At 45.2% G+C, this 15,114-nt stretch overlaps 1 protein-coding gene across 5 annotated transcripts in view; it reads right to left on the reverse strand.

Annotated features, from left to right (window-relative positions):
• Positions 1-15,114, reverse strand: part of Prr5l (proline rich 5 like) — a 102,087-nt gene that overhangs the window by 30,075 nt on the left and 56,898 nt on the right. For all 5 annotated transcript variants that reach the window (XM_028767076.1, XM_028767077.1, XM_028767079.1 and 2 more), the window contains exons 4-5: positions 13,916-13,964; positions 1,341-1,398 (exon numbers count right to left, since the gene is read on the reverse strand). In XM_028767076.1, the coding sequence (XP_028622909.1) occupies positions 1,341-1,398; positions 13,916-13,964 (107 nt within the window). The remainder of the gene's footprint in view (positions 1-1,340; positions 1,399-13,915; positions 13,965-15,114) is intronic.

Consider the following 15,114-nt stretch of genomic DNA (forward strand, 5'->3'; position numbering starts at 1 on the left):
AGAGAGAGAGAGAGAGAGAGAGAGAGAGAGAGAGAGAGAGAGAGTGTCCATTTCTATCATTGGTTATTTCCAAAGGTTTTGGGCAGACATTTACTTTGAGCCAAACAGTAGAACTTTCCAGCATCTATCTCTCATTTTTCTTCCAACTTTTGTCTTTTTGGGTGCCACATTACTGGGCATGGTATCTTTCTCAGGAAATAGGAGAAACTGTCTTTCACTAGACACAATGCCCTCCAAGGTTTTGAAGTCATATATTCCAGTATATGGCTAGATACAGCCCTATGAAGTCTGTGTCTGGACATCCTTCTGGGCTATCTTGAAGATACTTGGCTAGAGCACAAAGAAAACGTAGGCCACCTGTGTGCAGAGTATGGCATCATAAGTACCTTTTACTCACTGCAAGCCCTCACCCCATTTCATCCCTTAAAAATGAGGCTCTGAGCTCAGTTGAAAAAAGTACTTGCTTAGCATGCACAAAGTCCTGGGGTTTAATCTCTAACAGCATAAACCAAGTATCCTGGTACATGCTGTAATCCCAGAACTTGGGAAGTGGAGGCAGGAGGATCAGAAGTTCTTGGTCGTCTTCTGCTATGTAGTAAATTTGAGGCCAGCCCAGGATACAAGAGCAGAGCGAGAAAGATAGAGAGAGAGACAGAGGGAGAAAGACAGATAGAGACAGAGAAGAAGAAACAGAGAGACAGAGACAGAGATTGGGAGGGAGAAATGTGCCAAGATTGTTCACTAGAGAACTAGAGAACAAGCTAAGCCAAGTCCCTAGAAACCTCAGTGGAACTGAAAGGGTGGTCCACTCTTTCCTTTGAGACTACCACCTGACCTTTCTCTCCAGTCAATTTATGTCTATCCAGTCACTTGGATTCTAAAACCACAGACAGACCAAGAAATTTTCTTCATCTGTCAGGTCACATCACATCAAGGGAGAGCCTGTTTGTCCTATTGGTCCCCAAACTGGGAGCACCTCTGTGTAGTATGATCCCAAGAAATATTGCAAATGTGGATAGAAAATAGCCTGGAACAAAACAGATGGACCAGAAGCATCTGTGGTAGAGCAACTGTCTCTATCCCTTCAAAGGGTACCACCAGGATGCATTCGTCGAAACCCCTTACCTGGGTCTCCACTAAATCACCCCATCCCAGCCTATTTTTGCAAAGGCAGTCTGTGTTGCACTGACAAAGACAGCTGGTTCAAACCACTGAAGGCATCAAGAGGCAGGAGTGACTCACTCACTGGGAGTTTGCTGCTTTTGGACAGTTGTGGCTCAACCCTGCAAACATCAGAGGCTGAGTCAGAGCCCTATGCACCAGCGCCTCCTTGTACTTGCCTTCACACAGCTTGATCTTCTCCTCCACAAAGGACAGTCCTTTTGCAAGAAGCTGGTTCTGCCAAGAGAGAACAAAGAACACAAGAGCTGGGTGACTCTGATCCAGAAGACCGGACTGTAGGCAAGCTAGACTACAGGGCATTTTTCCAACTCTTCCAATTCCCACTTGCAGTGCAGACTTTTCAGGCCCCTTGTGCTAGTCAGCCTTCTAAGTTTAAGAAGTTCTTTGTCGCCGGGCAGTGGAATTTGGGAGGCAGAGGCAGGAGGATTTCTGAGTTCGAGGCCAGCCTGGTCTACGGAGTGAGTTCCAGGACAGCTAGGGCTACACAGAAACTCTGTCTCGAAAAACAAAAAACAAAAAAAAAAAAACAAAAAGAAAAGAAAAGAAGAAGTTCTTTGTCCTCCTAGAAGAGCAAGAACCTCAGAGGAAGACTGTGAGATATAGCCCAAGGGTTGTAAGCCAAAAAGTCAAATGCAGTCACCACCCCACTCACCTCTTAAACTAAGACATACAGAAGAGACCCAGTCCAATTCATGGTTGAGCCCAAAGCCCTGGAGGCTCTTGATAACTTAAACCCACATGGAGAGCCTTGACAAATGGGAAACTAAACAGAGCTACGGTTTTGGGGGTTTGGGTTGTTTTGTTTTGTTTTTTTAAGAATAAATTTGGAGCCAAAAGTGGTGGAACAAGCCCAGAACTTTCGAGGCAGAGCCAGGTGGATCTACATAAGTTCAAGGCTAGCCTGTTCTACATAGTGTTTCAGAACAGCCAGGGCTACAAAGAAAGACTTCTGTCCCAAAACAAACAAACAAACAAATTCAGGCATCTGGGAAGGTGGCTCAGTGCCTCTGGTCTTCCAGTACTCGAATCAAGTGGCTCACAATCGCCTGTATCTCTAGCCCCAGTAGGGTCCAACTCCTCCTGCCCTTGTTGAGCACATACACACAGACACACACACACACACACACATACACACACACACACACTCATAATTAAAAAATAAAAATTTTAAAAAGAATAAATCTATGGTTCCTCATACTTGATACAACAGAGAGATCAAATGCAAACTTTTAGGCAGCCTTGAATATGCATCTGTCAACAGGGTGTGCATGAGAGAGTTGTAGAGGGCTATCCACAACAATTTGAATGCTTCATCGCTTACCAATGGCTGCCGGCTCATAGGAAGTAAGACTGTTCTTCCTAGTTCCAGAAGCTAAGTTCTTTCTACTCTACTCTGAAGCATCTTACTAAGACCTCCACCTTGGAATGTGTCCCTACCACATAAAACTACCCTTATGTGAGCCACAGAAACTCTGAGATCACTGATGTCCTGGTACCTCTCTGGGCCTCTCTCATAAGGCTACCAAAGACCTGTGCTCCCTCGTCAGGGAGGTAGAAAGCAAAGACGATATACAAACTAAAAAGCCAATGTTCCCCTCATACTGCCCTTTATAAAACACAAAGCTCCTAATACAGCTGTCTCCATTAGGGTTTCTACTGGTGTGATGAAACACCATGACCAAAGCAGCCCCAGAGGGAAAAGGTTTATTTGGCTAACATAATTTTGAATTACAGTCCATTATGGGAAATCAACACAGATACTCAAGCAGGGCAGGAACATGGAGGCAGGAAAAGATGCAGAGAGGCCATGGAACAGTGCTGTTTTTTAGCTGCTCCTTATGGCTTACTCACTCTGCTTTATTATAGCACCCAGGACCACCAGCCCAGGGACGGCACCACCCATATCAATGAGCCCTCTGATTAAGAACAGTGCCTGGCTTGCCTACAGCCCATTCTTCTGGGGACATTTTCTCTACTGAAGTTCCCAGCTCTGAGATGACTCTAGCCTGTGTCAAGCTGACACAAAAAGTAGTCAGCCCAACATTGATGACAGCAGTGTGTGTAGCTGAGTGGAAGGAGGGTGGGTACCACAGTGGTTCAGGTCCTGCTCACCTGCTTTACAGACCGTGTCTCACTATTGTAGCCCAGGCTAGTCTCAAACTTGTAACCTTCCTTCCTCTGCCTCCTAAGTACTTGGAAGTGTGCCTCCAGCCCCCTCCTTGCTTTCGCTAGCTTTCTTCACTTTTCACTAGCTGTACTGTTTTATTATGTTTTCAATCAATTGGTTTTAATCTAAGAACATTTATGTTTACTGTTTGCAGTCATGTGTCTGTGTCTGTCTGAGTGGGAATACAAACACACAAGTATAGTTCTCACAAAGCCCAGAGGCATTACATCCCCTGGAGCTGGAGTTACAAGCAGCTGTGTGTCAATCAGTGCAGGTGGCGGGAACTGAACCTGGGTCTTCTGCAGGAGCAGTACGTCCTCTTAACTGCTGTGCCATCTCTCCAGCTCCACATTAAAAATGTTAGCAGACATATAGTTGCTCATTTGTGACATTTCAAGGCATGTGTGTAACGTGTAGCGACGAAATCACAGTAACTGGCATACCTCAGATATTTAACATTTCTTTGTGCTAGAAACATTTAAATTTATCATTATCACGATACCACTGGCATATCATTAAGTAGGCATCTACCACCATACATCCTTAGTGACCAGTGATGTCGGTGGCAAGAGCTTAACATCTTCCCAGGAGTGACAAGTAAAAAAAGTCAGTGACAACAGAACTTCAACTACATACTGAGGGCTTCTGGGGGCATGTGCGTTTGTGTGCATGTGTCCACATGCGGTGTCCTTGCTTGCCTCTGTGAGTGCATGATGTCAGAGTAGCCTCTTCTCCACCTATTCTTTGGAGACAGGGTCTCTCACTGAACCTAAAGATCACTATTTCAACAAGACAATTTAGTCAACAAGCCCCCAGCATCCTCCTGCCTCTGCCTTCCCAGCACTGGGATTATAAGTACACGGAACCAGGCCTGGCCGTTTCATGGGTGTTGGGAATCCAATCTCAGGTCCTCATGCTTGCACAACAAACACATTACCTACTGGGCCTTCTCTCCTACCTCTGTACCAAGAGAGTTATCAAAAGCACTAGTACATTTCTGTGACAGGCACATATGATCCAGATTCTAACATCCCACTGGAATTCAGATATGACCCAATTTTAAAGTGTAACTGGCCATTGTTTAATTTCAAGATGGCAGATGGAACTGAAATCAGAGTCAGAATAACATCATACTGAAGCATGTCAATTTTGTGGAAGGGGAAGAAAATTACTGTGGACTTTACAGGGAATGACAATACAGCCCCAAACTATTCTCCAGCTCTGGCCCAGCAACTGCACTCTGCCTCCGGGTCAGAAAGCAAGAACACAGTCCAATGTCAGCTGATCTAGAACTCCTGGCAGCCAAGATGGATGAGTAAGATTGCTCAGATGAGGAGAAAGGAAAGTAGTCATGCCACCTGAGCACAAATGCCACCGTGACCTTAGAGCTGTGATTCCCAACCTTCCTAATGCTATGACCCTTTTAATACAGTTCCTCATGTCCCCATGTCTCCTAACCATGCAATTATTTCATTGCTACTTCATAACTGTAATTGTGCTACTTTTATGAATCATTATGCAAATATCTGATATGCAGGATAGCTGATATGGGCCCCCCAGAGGGATGGCACCTACAGGTTGAGAACCATTGCTTTAGAGTATCTGCCCCAGCACTTCCTTTGAGCCAGATGAGGGTCTCAGAAAGGTCAGCTCTGCACTGCTAAAGATTCCTGAGTGTCTGCTGTCAACACTGGTACCCTGCCATTCTCCTAAAGCAAATCTGCAAGCTCTCTTTGATCACATTTCCAAGGCACATATCCCAGGAGGGATTTATATCATCTTGTCCCATTACCCTAATTATATACACTAAGGAGGCAGTGGTAAACTAGGGTGCTAAAGGAAATTACGAAAACAAAACCCAAATCACTCCAGGTTCTAATATGAATTAATAAATACTTGCTGGGCTAGGGACGTATCTCAGTAGGTACATACTCACCAGGCAGGCATGAGGACCTAAGTTCAAACCTCCAGCATCCATGTGCCAAGACTGAGGTAGTAAGTATGTATAACTCCAGCGCTGTAAGAGGGTTGGAGCAGGAGGCTCTCCCTGAGGTTTGCAATCCACCAGCCCAGCTCCAGGCTTAATGAGACATTCAGTCACAAGGGATTAAGGTGGAGAACGAGAGACAGGACATCTGACATCCTGTCTCTGGCCTCCACATACACAGGGACACATACATCCATGAATACTTGGACACACACACACACACACACACACACACACACACACACATATGCATGCACAAACAATACTGAGTATGTCCATTAGGCTTTTAGATCCTTGAGACAGGGACCACTTCTTACTTTTAGTAACCAATTCCAGCAGGATTCTGGGTACAGCTGGTGCTTTGCAAATCTTTGTTGAACTTAAAATCAGCTGCCTATTTTGGTGACAAGAATTATTTTGTATTTTTAAGGAGTCAAGATAAGAATCAGAATGTTTTTAAGGGGATGGAGGAGGTGACATAGGGTCCCTAAATCTGTTCCCACTTCCTTCATTTGGTAAAAATCAGAAGGAATGAATTCCAACAGATGGCCCAGAACCTCCCTCCTAACCCTTGGTCTTCTCCCGTCAAGGAGATATTAGAAGGAAAAATATGTGTTTCAAAGGAAAAGGAGTTATTTCTGGCTTAGGAGGGGAAATGACACAGAAAACATTCTTTCAAGGGCTCTCATGATACACTGTACAGAAATTCTGTAGCTTAGATCAAAATAAACAAAAATGTGGGGTCTGAAGGAGCCGACTGGATCATATAGTCCTTCCTCCGCTTGGAGCCTGTGGTCACCAGAGTCTGCTCACACACAGATTTGCTGATATTTAACGGACTCCATTTGCCACGAAGCTAAAACCCCTTGAAAAGCATGCCACAAATGCTTTGATCTTCCAGTAACTGAGGTTAGGGTAGAGTTTCCTACACCAGATTCCAATCCACAGGAATGCAGCTCAGATTCCATTAGGAATCCTTCCTTCAGCGCCTGCAGAGCCCTCCAGGATGGGGGGTGGGGGAAGGGGGCGCTCAGCACCTAGCTTCCCTTTGCTTGATCCACCTGTCATTCACACTCCCCCCCACAACTTGACCACAGCCGGATTCTTTGCTCAGCCCTCACAACTGCTTCTGTCCCCACCCCTCGCCTAGAACACCATAGGTCAAGAAGGAGTCTTCCCTCCAGAGAATCTGCAGCCATACAGGTGCCTGCCTTCTCTTAGGTTCTAGCATTTTAAGGGTTTTGCAGTTAGAATTCAATGATCTGCAGTTGTTGTCCCCCAGACCTCCCCCGCCCGTGTTTGTGTGTGTGTGTGTGTGTGTGTGTGTGTGTGTGTGTGTGTGTGTTGTAAGGAAGTTACACTATACATAAAGATACACTATAACATAAAACACATGGAGTCTGGAGCCACTACCTCCGAGGAGGAACATGTATACTTCATGTTCAGGTATTGGGCCACACCCACACCCTGACCTATTACTACCACCCTACCCTGAGGTAGTAACGGATGGTGTTAGTGGAGGTCTAGGTATGATGCATGGAAGTCAGGGCTGGACACATGCCTACTAATTCTTGAACAGAAACATGGTGGTAGCCATCCCTAGCTGGGTCTGGCAGGGCTGTGACATACTTGCTAATAATTAGGTGGGCCTTGTCCTTCGCCTATCCTGTGATCTCCGTGTCACAGTGTAGAGACTGCAAACACCTCTTAAGGGTTTCTGTGTCACAGTGTAGAGATTACAAACACCTCTTAGGGGTTACCTGACTTGTGTATGTAGCAGTGGCAGACCCGTGGGAAGGAGATGGAAGTCCACACCCCAATACAGCCACATTTTCACTTAGCACGGGGCTTGTAGATTGTGAAGATCACACCACTGCTATCCACTTCACCTAGGAAGATGCCAATTTGCCATCTATGGGATTTAGGCTTACTCAAAGGTTCTGAGAGACAGAAACCAAGGAAGGGAGAGAAAGGAAGGAAGAAGGAAGTGAGGGAGGGAAGAAAGCAAAGGAGGTTAGGAATGAAAGAGAGGGGTTAGCTTTAGCTCAGATATTCCCTACTATTTTTCTAAGCATCTGCTCTTCCTGAATCTCACCTCAAAGAATTCTCATCCCTGCCAAGTGCCTGGATTCAAAAGGTTCTGGCGGACATTTGCTGCTAAGTGACAGTGACAACAGAGTTGGAAACTCTGCTTTTCTCATGACCCCTTCTAGCCCAATGTCTCTCCCTACCACCTCCCCAGCCAGCCTCAAATCACAAACCACCAGTTTATTAAATAGTAGCTCCTTAGGAAATGAGTAGGGACTTGGCAATGGGCCGGTTGTTACTTAACACATCCTTCTGGCACACCATCAGTGAATGTGGCCATGGACAAAACAGTGCATTAATGAAGTGGCAGAATGATCCGGAAGTGGAAAGAGCTGACATTTTTCTCCCTAAGACACAGAGAAATGGGCTGCAAACAGAAAAATGAAGCTTGGGAAAATCTAGGACAAGGATGTTTGGAGGAAAGCCTCCCAAGCCACTTGCCACCTGTTGATCAGAGAAAAAGATCAGCTTACCCTGCACAGCATGGGGCAGGATGGAGGTGCTGAGGTGAGCAGAGAAGAGGGTAGGTGTGTGTGTGTGTGGGGGGGTACAGCTTGCCAACCATTATGTCACCTATCAAGTAGAGTACCTTCCAACCAAGTCAGAGGGACCCAGGAAAAAAGTAATCAAGAATGCCAGAGGGAAATAATGCCAGTCCTAGCTTCCCAGGAGAAAGAACTCCATGCCAAATAGATTATAGGCATGCACTACCATTCCTGGCTTCTATGGTGTTAGGAACTGAACACACCTCCTCATGGATGCTTACCCAGCACTCTGCCAACTGAGCTACATATGCAACCTTCATCATAACTCTCAGAGGGGGCAGAGAGGGTTTTCCATACTAAACAAAAATCTGCAAAATAAATAACTTTACTCCTCATGACCATTGGACTGCTGACCACGACTACTTACTGTGCACTGCGTGTACAGCACTTCCGGCAGGTTGCTGTGCCTCTGCTTCGCCTCCTCACTAACCCTGGCTCATAGCAGGCTCTATCTGGTCTATACTAAATCCTTCAATTTCATGCATAGCGGGCTCCTAAAATATATTCTCACACAGAACAGCAGGCCTACATGCCAAAGGAATCCCGCTCCCATGGAGCTAAGAAGGGTTTTGTACCTATGCATTCTTCTCTCTCACAAATCCAATAACTAACTATCCAATACCTCAGCATATCTATTGGTTCTCATCTTTATCTAAAACCTATTAAGGCTTCAAGGTATCAATTTCAAGATTCATTTTTCCATTTGTTTCATAGGGTATGAGAAAAGTATTATAAAATACTCAAATAACTGCACAAAATGCATGTAACCACTTGGGAGACTGGGGTCAAGAAAGCTTCAGAAATCTCTGGCTGGATAGATACTCTGTGTACCCCTACTTAGTTAGCTCTTCCTCAGAAGAGGTCAGAATGGCCACCAGGAACTTCTAGGCCACTCCTTGTACACAGGCCTCACCTTGCCTTTGTCCTGAATACCATTCAAACCTCAATCCTAGTGACCTTCTCACCTACAAAAACATAATCGTCACCCATCCTCCTGTCAGGCTCCTTTGTGCAGTGGCCCCACTTTGAACCTACAGAGTATGCATGGAATTTCCCTTCTTCCCAGCTGGCCACCTCACCATCTCCAGTTCCTTCTGGGGAATACTGCTCACTACAGAAGTCTTCTGAGATGGATCAAAAATGGAAATCGTACCTTTTCTCCCCCATCTGGTTTGGATTTGAAAATCCCAAGAGATATTCTCCTCACCCTGTCCCATCTTCATAATTATTTATCTTACTCATTTATATTTATTTATTCTGGGTCTGATCTGAAGACCCTGCCATCCACCCCCATTGTCAGTCATGCTACTGCGTCTGCTGCTGGTGTAGATTCCCTTAAATTTCTGCATTGTTTTAGAGCTTCAAACTCCATTCTGTCTGGGATTTCTCACCATGGGTCTCCTCTCTCAGATACTGCCAAGTGCACATTTCCCTAGCACTATGATGTTGAGTCTCTCCTGGGGCTCTTGCCGTAATCAGATAAACAAATTATGAACATACCTATATGTTCACATACATGTATACACCAACACTCACATGTGCATGTATGTATGTGCATGTGCACACACACACACACACACACCAAATGCAGCCAGGCATCCATGACCTACTGGCAACTGCTCTGTCCATGTTTTTCTCTTCCTTAACATTCCTCTTGCTCAGAGTCTTTGACTTTAGTTTCTGTATGAAGCAATCTCTAGTTCCACCAAAAGAAATGGAACCTTCTGAGCTTGGGGCAAGACTTTTAGCAAACAGTACAACCCACAGATGCAGAACTGAGAAATGGAGGTATTTGCCTCCCTGGCCCCACCCCATACTTTGAACCACAGATATACCTTACTAAGGAATCCAAAAACACAGATCACTTTATACTACCCATTTTCAAGCACAACAGAGAACCAATTATCCCTCCAGGCAGTCACTGGGATAGAGTTCTACTCCGAAACCTCAATTTTCTTCTCAGACACAATTCAAAACAGACCGGGGGTGGGGGGAGGAAGGGAGAAGGGAGTCAATACTGGAAATGTCAGGGATTTTTCTGGCCAGTGTCTCTTGGAAATCTATTCAGGTTCCTGCAGCCCAAACAGGCTGCCTTCTCTGTGTGCAGACCAGAGATAAGCCGCATTTTTTTTTTTTTTTTTACCTGCTGCCTCTGCCCTCACCCCAGGTCATTTTCATTATTCTTCACTGTGGATGTTCTTTCTTTAAAATTGTAAAATAAAAATGCTCAGTTGCTCTAAAGCAGAGACCCAGACAGGAAGAGCTTTGTCTATGACTATGCAAGTGGTAAGCTCTCACTGGGAGAGGAGGGTCCCAAGAAGGGGCAAACCTGACTTTCAAATGCAGGCGCGGGGGTGGGGGGGCCTGTAGACCTCACTCTGAGGAGTCCTGCCTGGGCTGGGGAACTTGTTTACATTCTTTTGAAACAACTGAGGTTGAGGGACTTTCCTGATGGTCCTAGGGCTCCCCACACTTTCCTCCAGATTCTTTGTTTGAGCCTCTTTGCCCCTGGACTGTTGTGATGCTTCCCTTGTCTCAGTGACTCCTTGCTGTGTGGTGATTTCTTGCGCAGATTTCAAAACCTCAGCGGTACCCAGTCCTAGCCTTTCCACATGAATGTCTCCTGAACTACTTTCTCCGTGGGGGCCACAGCCAGGGACACCTTTATGTGCATTTTTTTTCTTTAAGCTGCTTGTCAAATTGTCACTGCCTGCTAAAAGGAACCAGTAGCAGCATCACTTAACACAAGTGGAAAAATTGCTCAGAAATTAACTAACAGCAAACCAAATACTGACACAGAGCTTTAGCCAGACAACTATCCCTAGCTATAGATGCCAAGTTCAAGGTTAGCTCCCTCTTCCTTAAATAAGGTGGCTGCCAAGTCCTGAAGAAGATGGCACAGACTTTCTCTGGAATGACTATATGGGATAAAGCAAACATTTTCTAAGCCCATCTCTGATATTATTCATTGCCATGTTTAGGTACCTAAATGTCACTTCCGGTATGTATAGTAGAGACTCCTTCTTGCTCCCCCTAAAACGTTGACAGAGGCAAACGGAAAGAAAGTAAATGCTTAGAAACATTGGGGTGAGGGGTGGGGCTGGAAACAAACACTCACAACTTAAAAAGAAATAAAATAAAATCTGCATTAGAAGTGTGTCTAGAGCCGGGCAGTGGTGACACACGCCTTTAATCCCAGCATTTGGGAGGCAGAGACAGGCGGATTTCTGAGTTTGAGGCCAGCCTGGTCTACAGAGTGAGTTCCAGGACAGCCAGGACTACACAGAGAAACCCTGTCTCAAAAAAAACCGAAGTGTGTCTAGAAGAGTCCTTTTCCAGCTTAGCACCCTAGATAAGGAAAACCCCACATTTAAAGTTCTGAAAATCATTCCTCACACCACATCCCAGGAAAAGGACTTGGTGTTCACCAAGCAGCTTCTCTGGTCAGGTTGCTGGTAGGAAATGGCATGTGGTTATTAGTTTTGAAGTATCTGGCATCTTTGTAAGCAGTATTAGCCACCTCCCAAAACCTCAGGGCTTCCCATGTGCACAAGTCCCAACCAGACACACCCTTCCTACCGGCCTAGGGGTAGCCCCCAAGGCCAAAAGACAGCTGGCATTTAAAACTTGACTGAAACCACACAGACTCCATCTCTTTCAAATGTCAAGGCAGAAGGCAGCCCAGCCCGGCAGGCTCCTTTCTTCAGGACTTATGAAGGAAAAACAAAAAAAAAGAAAAGAAAAAAAACCCCTCTTTTTAGTAGCCTGCCTTCAAACCAATCAATACAGACCACAGGGGAGCAGAGTGAGGTAGAGGCTGACCTTTGAGTGAAGGGCAAATAAGATGATTCACAGTCGGGGATCACTATCACATTCTGAGTCTTCAGTCTCCCTCCTCCCTCCCCACACCCCTTAACAGATGTTACTGTCCATGCAGCAGAGGATGACCTGACTGAATTCCACTGGGTCTTGATCTGACCAGATTTAAGGTTACTGTTTCCTCCTCTGTGTGTGTGTGTGTGTGTGTGAAAGAGTGCACACACACGCACATACACATGTGATATGAGCTTTCGTTTAGCTGACTGACATCTGTTGTTAGCATTCTGTCTAAACTCCACCCCCACAGTTACCTGGCAACGGCCAGGTAGGCCTGACCCACTATAAAAGGGGCTGCTAGCCCCCTCCTCCCTCTCTTGCTTCTTTCTTGTCCTCTTGGGCTCTTCCCTTCTCATGCCCTGAGTGACTAAACTCTATTCTATATTATACTGTGTGGCTGGTCCTTGGGGGTGGGGGGAGGATGCCTCATCCTGGGCCCACTGAGACATCCCCTTCCCCCATTCCTGACTACAGCCCCATGATCATATCTCCCCTCTCTTTATCTTTTTATAAACTCATCATCTGTCATCCTTTAATAGTGGACATAAGAGTTTGACATTTCCTGATACTTGAGTCAAAAAACAAAATGATGTCCCACTTTCCAACTGCAAAAATCTCTCCACACAGTTTTAAAATTGTGTTCTACTTGGACACAAAACATCACAAAACAAACTGCCACTGAGATCATATGTATTTTTACATTCCTTTCCCATTTGAATCGATGGGGTTGTGCCTCTGCATAATAAATAAGAACCAGGATAAATTTAATAAACACTCTCTTATTTTGTGCTAGCCAGTAAGGGCTTTATAAATAAAAATGTATTTAGTCTCTATAGCAACCCTATATGGGTAGGTCCTAAAGGTTCAGTCCTGATTTTGTAGAAGAGGAAACTAAAAGAGAAATGGCAGCTTGCTCCTGGCAACACATTCAGTAAACGGCTGTGCTGGGCCCTGAATCTGGGTAGCCTGCTGCAAGGTCCATGATCATGACCACCATATGTTACGCTGCCATGTTACATGCTGTTATGTTACATGCTACAGCTAGCACTGAGTTCTCCACCACTGTTATTTCATGCAGACCACACAATGTGGTAAACTATACTTCTGTCCTCATCTTACCAGGGAGGAAACTGAGCAGGACAGAAATAAAGCAGCTTGTCCAGACCCGCCCAGCAAATGAGTGAGAAGCAGGGGCTAACTTCATGGGAGGGTCACATAGCTGGCTACTCACCATCAACACTCAGTGGCCAGACACATCTGCTCAGAGGTAAGGAAGCAGCTTATGTCTATGACTTAGAAACTGGCCTTTGCAGAGAAACACACACATACACACACCTCTACCTGGGACTTTGAATTTCTTAGCCCCCACAATTTGTAGGCAGGAGGGAAGTCTGCCTGTTTTACCAATCCTGCTGTCAACAGAACAGACCAGGAGGCCTAGTGACAAGAAATAGTCTGTTCAAAGGGCACATATCCCAACTGAACACCACACATAGGACAGGAGGGATTTAGGGCACTGTTGGACGTCAGTGTCCTCTGATGGAAAGCTATGTTGTCAGTACCATTAAGTGCCTTTTCCCACCTGTGTTCCAGGGCTGGACAGTGCAGCTGTCTAGGGACTGTGTGACATGGAATACACAATCCAGAGTAAGAAGCAGGGAGGAGAAAAGACAGCCTTCTAGAAGGCAAGCCACATGCCACTCTTCTGTTTTATTCTGGAAACATTTTTTTTCTCTCATAGACATGCTATGTGTCCTTCTGTAAGTTAATTAAAGATGTATTTTAAAGCTTCAGAGGCACGATTTCTCATATGATAAGGACCGACATATGAAACCCAGAGGAGCAACAATCTTTAACACTATAAATGAGTCCTGAGATTCAAAAGCCTGAGACTGTAAGTGATCTGACTGATCTCCACTAACATCAGGGACCAAGCTGGCGTCACAGCTCCCTGCAGCTTTACATGTGACTGTAGACATTGAAGGAGCATTCAAATGTACAGGACTGACACCTCTGCCTATTGGTATGTGAATCGCATGTATAATGGGTGCTGGGACCTTCCAAGCTTACCTGAAAATAGTCAGTAATGAATGATCCAAGTTCACTCTTCAGCAGCCGCCTGGGGAGAGAGAAACGCAGAATCAGAGTCAGGCAGCTATTGATGCAATTATAGCTGCTGAAGATGAATTCCAAAGAATGATGACAAAGGACTCATCATTGACCAGTAGCACAGGGGTGGAACCCAGGCTGGAGGAGGGAATCCTCTTTCCTAGATCCTGGTAGAGCACTCCACCCCCGTGTTACTGCAGTGATAACATTTATAAGCATGTTTAAGTCTAAAACACATTTTTCATACATTTCATCCAAAGGTTTCAAGTGTATGCAGGGTGGCATAATGGTTATAACTTGCATAGATATAGAAATCATGCCCACCTCCATTTACACATTAATCCAAGGGCCAAGGTTCAAACCTAGACCTTCTCTCTAAACTGAACACCTTTTTTCTGTAACTCTGTGTCTCCTCTCCTCTAAGTCCATCAGAGACGCCCAGACTTGAAATTCACATTGAGGATATATTGAGATGGTCTCACCTCATCCTGAATATACTGGGCCAATCTACAAAAGGGACCACCACGAGGGAAATTGGGTTTCTGGTTACCTAGGCAACACATTTACTGAGGTGCCCAGTATCTTCCCACAAATTGTTCTGGCATCAGCACAGACCAGGGTGAAAGGGACAGACAAAGTCTCTGTTCTCGTGGCTCCCACTCTTGGGTGGGGGACGTGGATAGTAATAAATATATTCAGAAGGCAATATCAAAGCATCCTAAGTGCTAAAAATATAAATAAGTAGAGATTTGGACACAGATTTCCTCCCCCTGTGAAAAATAATGGGCCCATCCCTACTGATCCATCTTTGATTTGATCCAGACAAGGTGAGGAAAAGCTCAAAACAAGAAAAACAGGCTCCTGGAATCCAATGAGTTCTCTAGGGAACAAAATCTCCCTGACTTCAATGTTTTCATCGCCTCTCCCACCTGCTATGGTTATTAAGGAGCAAATGCTCACATTTCTGAAGATCTTGCTGAGTATTAACTTCCCCCAAAACATGCTCACACATGTCACTGACAAATAAACAGGAGGCTACAGCAATATGCCATTATGTGCATGAAACAGGAACAAGAATTTGGGGACAGAAGAAGAGAGAAACACTCAGGTTTGAAATTTCCAGAAAGCTGAAAACACATGAAAAGTACCACCTTTTTCCC

Source organism: Grammomys surdaster, unplaced genomic scaffold (genome assembly GCF_004785775.1).
Source record: "Grammomys surdaster isolate TR1022 unplaced genomic scaffold, NIH_TR_1.0 170, whole genome shotgun sequence".
Lineage (NCBI taxonomy): Eukaryota > Metazoa > Chordata > Mammalia > Rodentia > Muridae > Grammomys > Grammomys surdaster.